Below are 14,330 nucleotides of genomic sequence, written 5' to 3'. Positions count from 1 at the left end.
TGTGCTTACTCTTTGGACCAAATGTTGTGGAATATCATGGTAATTCTATATCTGGGAAATCATTTTTTTCTGGCTTCATGCGCCTCCAAGCAACTTTCAAAGGAATGAACGGGACCTTGCCTCCATCATGGTATCCAGTTCTCTTTACACATCCATGCTGCATGCACACTGAAACCATGATGAAAAATGGGGATGGGATATTTTAAAAATAGTAAATGTATATTTAATATACTGTACTGTTTTGTAATGTAGTTGAAGTGTACACAGGACAATAATTTCAGTAGTGTACTATGAAAATATTTGTACTGTATTTTAAAACAGTTAATAGAATTCAGTCAGTCACAAAGCTATCCATTTTAATACTTTATGGTATACAAACATCAATTGGATTTGTTTGACATGACAGATGTTTTTGGCTTTTGCCTTTATTAGACAGACAGGTGTGAAAAGGGTAGAAAGAGGGGAATGACATGCAGCAAAAAGCTGCAAATTGGAGTCAAATCTACAGCCGCGGCAGCAAAAACACAGCCTTGGTACAGGGTGCACCCACTCTATCTGGTTAGCTACAGGGCATCCCTGCTGTGATCACTTTATAAGTTTTCCAGTGTACATGCTTAAGATCTTTAGATGTACTTTCCTACAATTACAGGAAGCCATTAGTATCCATTCATCTCTGTGAAGGTTTTCATGTTGTACAATGAGTGGAAACCAATGGATGCTTGGGCTAAAATATGTTAACCCCCCTGTATGGCCTATTAAAACCATCATCTGTGAGTGCAGATGTTTCTTTTTCATAGATGAGTATCTATAAAGTGTTTCCTCCATAATACATCTGACAGCGCAGATACAAATTATAAATAAATAAAGTCATACAGTGTGCTGATGATGCAATTGACTCTTTTGTCAACTGACTGCCGGCGAATGACGTCTTGCGTCCTTGGGTGTTTCATGGCCTGATATCAGCCACCCACACTGACTTAAGACAATGACGAAATTATTTCAGTAAAGTGAACTGATCCCTACACATTCTGGTAATGAGATGACACCTTGCTGAAATGTCGCAGTTTTTTTAGCGAGGGGTGGGGGGGGTTGTGACTCAACCAACACCATGTTATGATGAGTCTTATGTGTGATGTGACAAAATGATAAGTATTTCTTTATGCAACTTTTGTTGGTCATTAATTGGAATTGTTGCATACCTCACCCATCTGTAACCAGAAATCAATTTCCACAATAAAACTGCATACCCACATACAAATCTTTAAGGACTATGACTGATATATATTTATATATTTATTATTATTATTATTATTATTATTATTATTATTATTGCTGTTATTGTCATTGTTATCATTATTATTATTATTAACCTGAAAAGACTGACAATGAATTCATCCTACTAACCATTAATGCCTGTGTAGCTGATATATGTAACACTTTAGCGCTATAAAGCTCAATTGTTGTCTAAAAACTCCTGAAAACACATAGGAGAATAAATGTTTTATTGTTTTTAACATTTCCAGGGAATAAAAAGATAAAATGATGTTCTCAGACTTTACTGTCCTATCAGTAAACCCCAATACTACTTAGTTTTATTCAAGTCTAATAAAAAAAATGTCTGCTTTTATTTTCCAAATTCTGTAAATCTCCAAGTTATTGAATTCCACCAAGCCCTCAGAATTTACCAACTTAGGAAGGCTGTGAAGGACAAAGGCATGCTATGAGCAGTCCTGTGGTTTCGGCCTGTGGAAAAGAGGGAGGTGACTCAGTCTGAGGAGGAGTGGTTTGAGGGGCGGACCTGAGGGCCCACAAGGTTTATATAGTTTAACAGCTTCCCCTCTCATTGTGCCTTGTGTCTGTGAGCTCCCACATTTGCCTACCCAGCCTGTGCTGCTCTCTGTTACTCACAGTCTCGCTCATTGAGTCTCACTCTCCAGCTACAATGTCAGCCAAGATGCAAACATACTCTATGCGCTCCTCCACTAGCAGCAGGGTTCCTGTTGTATCAATCTCCCGTTCCTCGGGTCAAGTCTACAAGGCCCCCACTATCCACGGTGGGGCCGGTGGATCCAGAATCAGCATGTCCTCCAGCCAGCGCACCAGTATGGGAGCCGGTATGGGAATGGGGTCTGGAATAGGAGGCTTCTCCAGCAGTGTCCAGGTAAGCGGAAACAGCGCTGACATCATGGGTAATGAGAAGTTCGCCATGCAGAACCTGAACGACCGCCTGGCCAACTACCTGGAGACAGTGAGGAACCTGGAGCAGGCCAACCACAAGCTGGAGATTAAGATCAAGGAGGCCCTGGAGAAGAGTGGACCTGACTTCAGAGACTACAGCAAGTACCAGGCCATCCTGGACGACCTGAGGAGGAAGGTGAGGAGGGGGGGGCGGGTGAAAGAATAGTGAGAGCAGATGGTGAAATGTGCATGTGTTGACTTACTAAATGTTGAACAAACGCACATGTTAAAAGAAGGGAGGGAGTTGGATGAAAGATGAAACCCAGGGTGAGTTATGTGATGGTAAATGTTTTAAGAAGATATGATGTAAGTGTGAGTAAGCAAGAAATGTGTAAAACAGACACAATATATCCTGAACACTGTGTGCAAAGCAATACACTCTGTACCCTCTGACCTAAAGGAATTCCCATCAGTACTTAGAGTTCTTGCGTGGCAGTGCTGACTGCCACTCCGGGGGCCCTGGGCTGGACCGGAAACAGTATGGAGGAGGAATGTTGGAGCATCATGGGTCAGAGAGACAGGAAAGCAGAAAAAAACATGCAAAACAATAGTCCAGGGACTTTTCAAGCTGTAAAGGGTCAACTTACAGGCCCACACATCATAACTTTAATTGCCTTTTTCCTCTTTGTTTAGTGTAACACAAACAGGGTGTTGTTAGTTGGACAATGGGACTGAACAGTACAGTCATTATTACTGTGTATACATAAAACAGAAGCTGATAAGGAAGGGAACAAGGAAAAAGAGGAGTGAACAGGATCTCTTAAGGTGGAGCTTATATGTTCTGCATTTTTTAACTAATTAATCTAACAACACAATTTTACCTGATACACCTCATTCAAATACATCCAACACAGTGAACTAGTGCACAAAGACCTTAAAAACTGAAAGTAAATAAAGACATTACACAACCAGGAAGATTTTTGTAAATCATTAATTCCTGGTTTTGCCGCACTGGTTGGCAAATAAAGACGAAAAACAGGATTGACTGCAAGAGAAGTGGACTGTGTAACCCTCACCCTGCTGCCAGTCTTCATTCAAGGCAAAAACATTTTTTTCAGAAAATTAAGTCAAGGGCAGTTTCCAAATGGAACATTCCAGTTGGGCCCAGTGGAGCAACTGGATGAACACCTAAATACTGCGTGTCTACTGCAGCAGTTCAGCATTTGGAAACTATTATTTTTGCATGTTCTCACTGTGAGAAGGGGCCTTTTTTAAAACATTTTCCTTGTGGGGGCTGCACAGATAGTAGCATCAGTGTTGGCTAACCCTCCTTTGAAATGATAACACAAATGGGCAAACTGGGAGGCAAAGAAAGAGGAAGAGGGAGTTTACATCTATTTCCTAAAATCTTATCGTACTCAAAACATTATATAAGAATGAAAATTCTGAGAAATGAGGTTTTGTTTATTCTTCTTACAGCCAAGGGCCTCAGTTTATCCAAACAGCCCAGGGTCAAGTAGACTCATTTTTCTTTTGGCGTGACGCAAAAATCCTTCAAATAGTGCCGTTTGCCCAAAACCCCCATCTGAGAAAACACAGACTCTCACGCGAATGTTAAACAGCCCGATCCTGTAATGCCCGCACAGTCAACTACCCATGCAAACACACACATGCACGCAGATTCACATGACCACGCACACACACAACCGTCACCACAACCACCATCCTTATGCAAATGACCTGCCTCTGTCCTGCTGACAGAATAGTTCCTGTTCCTTAGCAGCGACAGGACAGTTGCTGCCTGGCAGCCACTGATTGGCTCTTGGACTTACCACCTGGATGCCTCCCCTGCCACCCATCCCTGCTCTTATCAACTCTACCGTGACTGCAAAAGCAAAAACTGCAGCCATCTGTTTTTTTGAAGCAGCCCGCTGGCACTGTCCTAATTTACACACATTGACAATGACACTTTCTCCACCAATAAATCCATTAATACTTATCTCAATGGAAAAAACACCCATTTTATGCAGGTTTGTCTGTTCCTTGTGGGTGTATTTATAAAATAGTTTCACACTGTATTTAAATATTATTTGTTTTGCCAGAATTTTAGAGCAGCTAGTGGACTTTCGTTAAAGGAATAGTTCAACATTTTTTCATCACTTCAGTGTGAATGTTGATTGCTCATCCTTAGTTTGCAATCTAAATCACCTGTTTCTTTTGTCGACCTGTTCCAGGTGTTTGATGCCACCACTGACAATGCCCGGCTGGTTCTCAACATCGACAACGCTCGCCTCGCGGCCGATGACTTCAGAGTGAAGTAAGTCCCACCCTCTGTCCCGCTGAGACTGTAAAACACTAAGCCGGGCAGCTGTGGGCACACCCTGTTTTACTGATGAATGGGCTATGGGATGAACACATAGTGTCATAATCTGTTTAACAGTCATAAATCACCACCTTTGCATCATAGTCGGTGAAGACGTTTCAGTCGAGCCATAAAGTAAATGTCAAAGCAAACACAGCTGGCAAGTAGAGAGCAGAATATTGTATGCTGACCAAATACTGACAATGTATGTTTAAACTTAAAGGAAAGAGACATAAAAAAAAGATTGTTAGTCCATTCTGTTGATTTATTCGCTTATGAGAGGTCCTGATGAGTAGATTTACAGAGTGAATGTTAGCAGCTGTACAAATCTTTGTTATCCTTATCCCCTCGCCCTGTGCGTGTGTGTGTAGATACGAGTCTGAGCTGGCCATCCGCCAGTCTGTGGAGGCAGACATCGTCGGTCTGAGGAAACTCATTGATGACACCAACATGAGCCGCATGAACCTGGAAAGTGAGATTGAAGCCTTGAAGGAGGAGCTCATCCACCTCAAGAAGAACCACGAAAATGTGAGTTGTCTCATGGAAATGTATGAGGGGGCCAAGCCTCAATTTTAAGCCCCTGAGTTTGAAATCTTAATTGTGTCTGCACAATATTTACCCTTGTTAAAGTTCAGGGGAAAAAAGTATGTTAAAATATTATTTATGGAGATTTTTAACAGTAAAATGCAGCTAATCTGCCCTGTCAGGACCATGCAGTTCAAGCACATTTGACTGATAGTGCTGGAGACATTAGCAAACATCCCTGCTGTCACACGTTGATTCAGATGTTGCCAAATTTGAATCAACATGTAATTTTTTTCAAATGTCTACCTTAAAACTGTGAAAAAAAGTAAGGAAATGCAGAAATGTCTTATTTTAAATAACAAAAACTCTTCTAACATTAGCAACCTGATTTAGAAAATAGGTTTTCAGGGCCCTTTAACATAAGCTTAAGCTCTGGAAGCAAATGTTTTCAGTGACAGTGAAAGATCACTCAAAGGTTGCATCCTTTCAACAAACTCTAATGAATCCAAACAAAAGCTGCTTTTTTAAGACCTCCAGACATCATTTGAACAGCCACACCTTTAAAAAGCCTGAATAAACATTTACTTTTCTTTCCACAATCCCCTTAAACATCATGACCAACATTTGTATGATAGATACTACACCACGACTGCAGCCAACAAATCCTGACAGGCTGTAGGGCGTTTTGAAAACAAGCCTAAGAAAACTTTAGTGGGTAGATGGAGGTTTGTTAGGAAATCTGAAATATCTGCTTGTGAATTTTGTGGGAAGCCTCATCGTTAAAAATGGTTCCCATCCATATTTGGCAACACTAAAGAATTCAAATGACTGTCATTTGAATGCATAAGCCAAAGCAAAACCATTTGTTTACAGTAGGAATTAAGTGTTCAGGAGTTGCAGGTTAAGATGCACCTCATGTATATTTAGCTGACCATAACGCTGTTATGGTTGGAAGAGGGTAGGAGTCAGAGCTCAGTCACAGCTCAGTAAAAACAGTCTTAGGGTAGAATCCATAAGGTGTGGGTTTTTCTGGATCCACTTGAAGAGACTGAAGTGCACTAGAATCTGCAAAGCAGCTCCTTTTCCTATCAGTTCCCAAGATCTGTGATTACGTCTATTAACTCCTTTATTTATTGTTATTTTTTTAGGAAGTCATGGAGCTGCGGAACCAGATTGCCCAGTCAGGAGTCCACGTGGATGTAGACGCTCCTAAAGGACAGGACCTGGCTCAGATCATGGCAGAAATAAGGGCTAAGTACGAGAAGATGGCACAGAAGAACCAGGAAGAACTCAAAGCATGGCACGAAACACAGGTAAAAGAAACTACAGTATCATCTGCAAAGTCTTGTTAAAAAACAAATTTGTTGAAGTCTTGTTTTTACTTATGTTGTATTCTCAATCCTTATTTCAGATAACGGAAGTACAGACCCAGGTCACCCAGAGCCAAGAGGGCCTGAAGGGTGCACAGACAGAGATGAACGAACTGCGCAGACAGTTACAGACCCTGGAGATCGAGTTGGAGTCACAGAGGAGCCTGGTGAGAAGCACTCAGTCAGCACACACTTCATTTACCCCAACACAAGCTGCACTGCCTAACTCAGCACTCTCACTTCAAGTCTCTCGCATGTACTTTGTTGACACAAGCTTTACACTCCGGTGAACCCTCACTATGGAGCTGTCATCAGCGAGCTGGGTCCAGTGTCAAATTTTAACCCGTTCTTTACTCTCCCCTTGCAGAAAGCCTCTCTGGAGGGCACACTGAGGGACACAGAAATGCGCTACAACATGGAGATCGAGTCTCTCAACTCCATCATCCTGGGTCTGGAGGCTGAGCTCACGCAGCTGCGTAACAACATCCAGCAGCAGACACAGGATTACGAGTCCCTGCTCAACATGAAGATGAAGCTGGAGGCCGAGATCGCCACATACAGACGCCTGCTGGACGGAGAAGATTTCCAGTGCGTAGATTCACGATCTTTATTGACAAACATGCAGACACAAAGTTTGCCATTAAATCTGTCAATAGAAACTACATGATGATTAATCTGTTCTTTATATTTTCATTCAGGCTCCAGCATGCTCTTGATGACAAGAAAACAGTGAAGACCAAAGTGATGACCGTCACACAGACACTGGTGGACGGCAAGGTGGTTTCCTCCAACACAGAAACCAAGAACCTTTGAATACTAGAAGCAACTATCTGACATTCCCAACAATCACTGTCACTGTGCATCATAAAACTAACATTTGATTGGCCAAAACTTATATTCTTCCACCTCTAGTGGGTTCTTCTTTCATTCTTAGTCACACAGCACTAACCATCAGAGTCTCAGCTTATACTGCAAGTAGTTTGACTTCCTGGGTATACAGCTGGTTCACAGGCTGATGAAAAATAAACTGGATCAGTGAAAAACTAAGTCATCTTTTATTTATTTCATCATGAATTATTTATGTGTTTGTATGTTGACCTGCAGATGTTTACAAAAGTTCAGAATTGGGTAACTGTGAGCTTTTTTATTTCAGAGGTAAAACTAATTGAAGACACTGAATGTTTCAAAGTGTTAAGAGTCCAAATATTTTTTAAAAAAAATTGATTTCATCATCTTTGGTTTTTCTTTCTGTCCAGTTTAGCCTGCCTGTTGCGCTGTGATGTTCAGAAATTTCAATAAAGTCCACTCCAGAAATTCATCATGGTGTTAACATGTTTTTTTTGTTTGAAACTACAACCTTTTTCTGTCTAATATGATAACCTACCCTGTTAAAACCTGAGTGAATTTGCTTGTCTTCTTTAAAATTTAGTGATATATTTGTAAAAACAAGAAAATGACCTGAATATTGGTTGAAAATAATGAATATTTTTATTATTATTATTATTATTATCAATAAATACTTGATAATACTACTACTACTACTACTAATAATAATAATAATAATAATACATCTGTCACATAATTTTAAGTTTGCAATTCTGATAATTACAAATATTTTTTCCCTAGCTTTTTTCTTTTTCCCCTAGACATTTTCCCCTAGCTCTTTAAATAAAATATTCTAATTTGACAAATTTCCTGTAATTTGTGTAACATTTCTTGCCAAATTTATCATTGCCTTTTCCCCCATGTTTCTTAAAGAAATCGCACCAATTTGCTCAGGGTTCAAAGTTTAAAATACTTCTGAAAGCAGCAAGGAATGTTGCTGCAGGTTTCAAAGGGTTAAGTTCTCATAACATGGCAGAGGAGGAAATAGACAAATAAATAAAGCTTATCATGTCAGCAGATTGTGAATAATTACAGCTTTCACTCCCAGTAGCAATATAACTCTTGAGAGTAATAATGACACACTTTAACTTTAAATAAACAGGAACACTTAACCCTGTGTCTAAATTCATTTCAATGGCAAATGCTTTTGCAGGGTGAGTGTGCTGAGCCTAGACTGTATTACATTGGGCATAGCCACCGTGGTGTCACCCATTGGTTTGTACAGTTTGGTATTTTGGCCATCACCATCCTGTTTTTTGGAGCCAGAAGTCATCATACATGTTCGAGAGGGTTAAGATAACCCTATGCTAGCTGCAAGTTAGCACTGTGCATTTAGAGCTGTGGTTAACTGTGATTATGCTACTGCTAACACGAATTTTTTTAAGCAAAATACAGGCTTGAAAGAAATATAACAAAATGTTATGTTCTGGAAAAATTTAATACACATATACTTAAAGGGTATTTAAGTACAACCAAACACAGAACAGGTCTATTCTGGGTGATCAAAATGTTGCAATTAACTTAAATGAACCGAAAACACACTGAAATAGTGACAGCTACAGCTAAACTACGTCTCTGTAAATCTGGGGCCACACCATAGTTACCTAACCAAAGTTGTATCATCATGGTAGCCTCTTGTCAATTGAGAATAGCCACTTGTCACTCAAAACAACCGTGCCTTTAATTATGCATACACTTAAGCCTTAATGACATAAATAGGTAAGTTTCATAAAAAATGAATCTGCTGTACAGTTGTCATGAAGGAGCAAATTAGTAGAACAAAACTAAGTTTTGGACCAGGCTGTAAACATGTTTTTTTTCTGCTCTAAAGTTGGGCATTACATTGGGGTCTATGGGGATTGACTCTTTACCTCAAGTGGCCATTAAAGGAACTGCCTTTTTTGGCACTTGCACATTGGCTTCATTTTCAGCCCTGGATGTTGCCACTTTGTGCCAATGCCAGATTACTGTGTAGACCAACCATTGCAAGTGCACATTCTTGGTGAATTATTTTGTAACCTGAATGGGGCAATTGTTCTGTTTACTGTGGGCTCGAGGAGGTGAAGGATGCTGTACTTCCTCATACTCTAAACCGCAGCAAAATATTTTAGCATCTGATAGGCTCTACTTATTAAAACTGTTTGTCTTCCTGGGTCATGGTCCATTGTCTCATGGGTGCCTCAAGCAACATGCCACTACCACAGCATTTTGCATTTTTGGCCTAATCACCAGTTAAAGAATAAAGCAGGTGTAGTTCTAAATTTCTCTTACTGTCAACAAATTCCATGAAAACAACAAAACCAGTCCCCCACTCAATACTTCTGACTTCGCCTAAAATGCCTGTGGCTCTCAGCTCATTAGATCCTAAATATGGGTCACTTCTGCACTTTTATGAAAAACAGGCTAAATAGTAACCAGACATTGTAATTTTTAGTAAACCTAACATAACCTGAGTAAATACCTCAGATTAATTCACATTTTAGTGCTCTGTTGAGTACTGATGGCATCTGCGCAAATTATGTATTGACTCAAAATTTCTAAAACAAACAAACAAACAAATAAAGCATACAGTCCCAAACATGTTCAGTATAATGAAGGACTTTGGCTCACTATGTGTTTCTTATAGTGTTTGGACAACAATGGAGGTCTATGGTGGAGGAAGAAGACAATAGGCAATAGAGGCTCATTTCTTTGGTGGTTTCTTCTTTACGTGGGATTTGTTGACTGTAAGAGAAATATTGAGCATAACTGTCTTTATCCTTTAAGCTTCTGTTCTGATCATGGTTACCATAGATACAGCTCATTTATTATACACCATCACTATGAAAATGTCAGCATACCTTTTGCCCCTGATGGATTTGTTCACAATGGGTCTTTTGGGGACAAAGTCTAACCGAGGCTGCTAAAGGTAAAAATGTAATATAGATATGAGAGGAGTGGCAGGAAGGATTGCCTTTCAGAGTTATATATAAGACCCAAGAACTCTCCTCTGTCCTCCACTCTCAGCTGCCGAAGCCCTCTGAGCCAGGACGCATCTCTTCTCCTTCTGATTGATCAGCACACTTCTTTAAGTGATGGAGCCCCTGATTCGACGCCAAACTTCTCAGATTCTTGGTGTCCATTCGACACCCATTCACAGACCTCTACAGATGGATAGGGCCTATGCCCACAGTGTCAGCGGAGGAGCAGGGGGCCATGGGACCAGGATCTCCACGGCCTATGGCATGCAGCTTGGCAGCAACTTTGGAGGAGGGTATGACTACCAATCCTTGTCCTCTGGGTCCACTTCTGGATCCCTTGCCATCACCAACGAGAAAACAACCATGCAGCACTTGAATGACCGCCTAGCTAGCTACCTGGAGACGGTGAGGAATCTGGAGAAGGCCAACAGCCATCTTGAGATCAAGATCAGAGAGGCCATTGAAAAGAAAGGCCCCTTGGAGGGAAGGGACTACAGCAAGTTCAATGCCATCATCACGGAGCTAAGGGCCAAGGTGAGTTAATCAATCACTGAGTCAGTCTTAAGGATACTTGATATATCTTGAATAGTCTAGCAGAAAATAATGGAAAACAAACAAAAAGACAGCAAGATGACATCTTTATTGTACTTTATAATATGTTAAAGTGCATAAAAATGATTGAGAGAGAGAGAAATCTGCCTTCGGCGTTCTGGTTTTGTAGACTTTGGAGTGTCTGAGTAAAGGAGTTTTCGCATAGCATGGATGCAGGGTTTCATACTGGTGCACATAATATTTTTCTAATATAGACCTACATAGGTGGTTAGCTTGTGTTCAATAACACTTGTTAAATTTTAGTTTTCTAAAGAAGTCTTCATGCAGACCTTTTTATTGATCTCAATACACTTTCCCTCCCTCATAAATGTCACACAATGTTGGGGCAAAAGTCATTCCAGACTGAGGCACTATTTTATCACCACACCATCTGCTCTCCAAAGTGTTAATGTATCTCTCTCACCTATAGTCCAACTCTTATCTTTGCCTCCATGTCAAGCTATAAGATATAGCCTGCTTTGTTTCTTTATGACCCACAACTTATCAAAAGCAGTTCTTTTATCTGTACAATATATCAAAGTGAAAATTCTGGCCTGTAGTCAATAAAATTGACTGTGGGAGAACAGAAAACACTAAGTGTCACTGAGTAGATACAAACTTGCATTTCACACAGTGACAATGACAAAAATATTTCAATTTCTTTCAGATATTCGACATGGTGAAGGGCAACGCACACCTTGCCATCAACCTTGACAATGCAACCCTGGCTTCAGAGGACTTCAGAGTCAAGTGAGAGTGTTCAGCTTTGTGTACAAAATGAGAATGGTTTGGTCAATGGTCAGTTTACCTTGAACATATCTAATATACAGAATATTTCATTAGGATGGAGTATGAGATGTCCATGCGTCAAACAGTGGAGGCTGATGTGGCCAGACTGAGGAAGCTTCTGGATGACACTAACGTTATCCGCATGCATCTGGAGAGTGACATCGAGTCTCTGAAGGAAGAGTTGATCAACCTGAAGAAGAACCATGAGACGGTGAGGGACACTGGTCAGAAATGATTTGTATAATGAAAACTGAATTTTGCCCAGTTCCTCGTAATAGTCAAATTTCCATAAACTTATTTTTATGTGTAATTTGAAGTATTACATTAGAAAAGAAATACTTCCGCAGATGCCCAAAGAAGTTTTTACACTCTCTGAAGGTGGTTCTTGCTTTTGTTGAATAAGAGTTGATGTTTTAAGTGGAATAAGATGGGTTGCCGAATAAGTTCCGGCATAGCAAACATTCAACTCACATGACTGATCAACTGTTTCTACTGTCTGCCTCTTCCTGTGCATTAGAATCATTGCATTAATTTTTCTTCATCTCCAACCAGCATAAAAATGACATATACTGGCTGAAAAGTAAGAAAAATTGAAACAAACAATTGAATTAAATTCTTGAAGATACCCCTTTGTCTTTCTATTGTAAATGGGTTAGATGACCAAGGCAACTTGTTTCGTCTCCACTTTGCAACCTCTATTTCTCCTCTCTAGAAGATTACACCCATGCATATAGTGTAGCCAATAACACAGCTAATAGTGGAATAATCGTTCAAAGAGAAAATCCTATTTAACACCCTCAGTGTTACTGTAAATAGGACTGTAAATACCCTCCATCATGGCAATCAATTTACCCATAACCTCTTTAAACAGGATAACCCCACTAACCCTGCTCAGGAAATCTCTCCCTGACTGTTTCCCCCCCAACAGGATGTTGCTGAATTGCGTGCCCAGATCAGCCAGTTTGGTGTCCATGTGGATGTTGATGCTCCAAAAGGACAGGACCTGGCCAGGATCATGGAGGAGATGAGGGCCAAGTATGAGAAGATTGCGCTAAAGAACCAGGAGGAGCTCAAAGCATGGCATGAATCTCAGGTAATTCGTCGATTCTTCAACAGCATTTTGGGTTGACTAGCTGTGTTTGTTAAGTACCTTGTCTATGTACTATGTGTATTTTATCTTGTATCCAGATCACTGAGGTGCAGGTCCAAGTAACTGAGAGCACAACCGCTCTGAAGGAAGCCACAACTGTGATGTCTGATACTAGGAGGAGGTATCAGCAACTAGACATTGAACTGCAGTCTGCGTTAAGCCTGGTAAGAACATTTGTGTTGTGCAGCACTCCAGCTGTAACTCCCATGATGTCATCAGCAGTTATGGTTTCAGATTTAGGCCTTTATCAGTGTATCCCCTAAAATATTAGCAGCTAGCTATAGCTTCAAATTTACAGATATGACAACATCAACAACTTCTCAACAAGAAAGCCCCCTAAAAAATCTTTCCATGTCAATGCATTAATCACATGGTGAATAAAACTCTTTGTTCGCCTCTTGACAGAAAGCGTCCCTGGAGGCCACCCTGCGTGACATCGAGATGCGTTACAACATGGAGATAGAGAAGTACAACGCAGTCATTCTGAGGCTGCAGGAGGAGCTCACTCAGATCCGCAATGACATCCAGCACAACACAAGAGAGTACGAACACCTGCTCAACATCAAGGTGAAACTGGAGGCCGAGATCGCCGAGTACAGGAGGCTGCTGGACGGACAGGGAGATTTTAAGTGAGTATGACAAACGATTGAGTCAAACGATAAAAACTACTTGTAAAAATGCAGCATGCTAAACATTCAGTGCTCTGCATTGTGAGCTGACCAGTATTACAGCTTTGTTCATCTCAGACTTAAACAAATTTGATTCAAATTGGCTTCATGCAAACATGACGTGACTTTGACATGGAAAGTAAAGAGCAGTTTGTCTGTGTCTGCTCTTCCTATCATTTTCATTTCAACTGCTGAATTTCAGCATGTGGCCATCACATTTCTGTAAGACACAATACAGTATTTGATGCTAAAGAAGTGATGCAAATTCCAGTGTAAACTAGGACTAAGATTAGTTTTACTCCCTACACTGACTCTTTTGTTCATTTCCAGACTGGAGGATGCAGTTGATTCGAAGCTGGTCCAGACCAAAGTGGTGACAGTCACTCAGACTCTTGTGGATGGCAAAGTGGTGTCAGAGAGTAAGGATGTCAAATCCAGTGAAAAGCTTGCTGCCAATTAAAACCCGGGGCAAAGAAAAACCCAAAAACCTGTTGTGACAAAAATAAAACAAAAAGTGTATCCTCCTGCCTGTGACTGTTTCTTAGCTTTGTGTTAAGGAGCAAAACAATCATTACAATTACAGTTAAGCATTCATGGCCTGTCTGATGATTATCAGACAAAAAAATTGTATTAAAGTCCAGTGAATAAGAATAAGGGATATCTGCCAGCACGAATGATACATACTTAAATGTGTTTTTGAACAGCATGGTTGTGTTTTTGTTACCTTAGAGTGAGCTGCATATATCTACATAGAGCTGGCCCTCTCTTACACGGAGTCTGCCATGTTGTTTCTACAGTAGCCCAGAATGGACAAATCAAACACTGGGTCTAGAGAAGTCCATTAGAGTTTTC

At 40.5% G+C, this 14,330-nt stretch overlaps 2 protein-coding genes across 2 annotated transcripts; both read left to right on the top strand.

The window, feature by feature from the left end:
- Window positions 1-1,843: 1,843 nt before the first annotated feature.
- On the top strand, window positions 1,844-7,753 carry krt18a.1 (keratin 18a, tandem duplicate 1). The gene is made up of 7 exons (XM_042491254.2): window positions 1,844-2,374; window positions 4,413-4,495; window positions 4,912-5,068; window positions 6,214-6,378; window positions 6,477-6,602; window positions 6,803-7,023; window positions 7,134-7,753. The coding sequence occupies exons 1-7, from the start codon at window positions 1,943-1,945 to the stop codon at window positions 7,246-7,248; spliced, it is 1,299 nt and encodes a 432-aa protein (XP_042347188.2). The 5' UTR covers window positions 1,844-1,942; the 3' UTR covers window positions 7,249-7,753.
- A 2,558-nt stretch (window positions 7,754-10,311) lies between these two features.
- Window positions 10,312-13,997, top strand: LOC121947042 (keratin, type I cytoskeletal 18-like). Its single transcript, XM_042491918.2, has 7 exons — window positions 10,312-10,814; window positions 11,539-11,621; window positions 11,715-11,871; window positions 12,589-12,753; window positions 12,849-12,974; window positions 13,216-13,439; window positions 13,809-13,997. Exons 1-7 carry the CDS (start codon window positions 10,395-10,397, stop codon window positions 13,936-13,938), a joined length of 1,305 nt encoding a protein of 434 aa, XP_042347852.2. The 5' UTR covers window positions 10,312-10,394; the 3' UTR covers window positions 13,939-13,997.
- Window positions 13,998-14,330: the final 333 nt, after the last annotated feature.

The sequence above is a fragment of the Plectropomus leopardus genome, chromosome 9 (genome assembly GCF_026936395.1).
Source record: "Plectropomus leopardus strain MGB_pleo_1.0 chromosome 9, ASM2693639v1, whole genome shotgun sequence".
Classification (NCBI taxonomy): Eukaryota; Metazoa; Chordata; class Actinopteri; order Perciformes; family Serranidae; genus Plectropomus; species Plectropomus leopardus.
Note: the sequence above shows the minus strand (reverse complement) of the source record. Positions and strands in the feature narration are given on the sequence as shown.

Excerpts from the sequence above, each read along its gene's own strand:
- krt18a.1 (XM_042491254.2), top strand. The coding sequence starts at position 1,943 with ATGTCAGCCAAGATGCAAACATACTCTATGCGCTCCTCCACTAGCAGC. Across the intron at positions 6,379-6,476 it reads AAGCATGGCACGAAACACAG|ATAACGGAAGTACAGACCCA; the intron begins GTAAAAGAAACT and ends TCCTTATTTCAG. Across the intron at positions 6,603-6,802 it reads TGGAGTCACAGAGGAGCCTG|AAAGCCTCTCTGGAGGGCAC; the intron begins GTGAGAAGCACT and ends CTCCCCTTGCAG.
- LOC121947042 (XM_042491918.2), top strand. The coding sequence starts at position 10,395 with ATGGAGCCCCTGATTCGACGCCAAACTTCTCAGATTCTTGGTGTCCAT. Across the intron at positions 12,754-12,848 it reads AAGCATGGCATGAATCTCAG|ATCACTGAGGTGCAGGTCCA; the intron begins GTAATTCGTCGA and ends TCTTGTATCCAG. Across the intron at positions 13,440-13,808 it reads GACGGACAGGGAGATTTTAA|ACTGGAGGATGCAGTTGATT; the intron begins GTGAGTATGACA and ends GTTCATTTCCAG.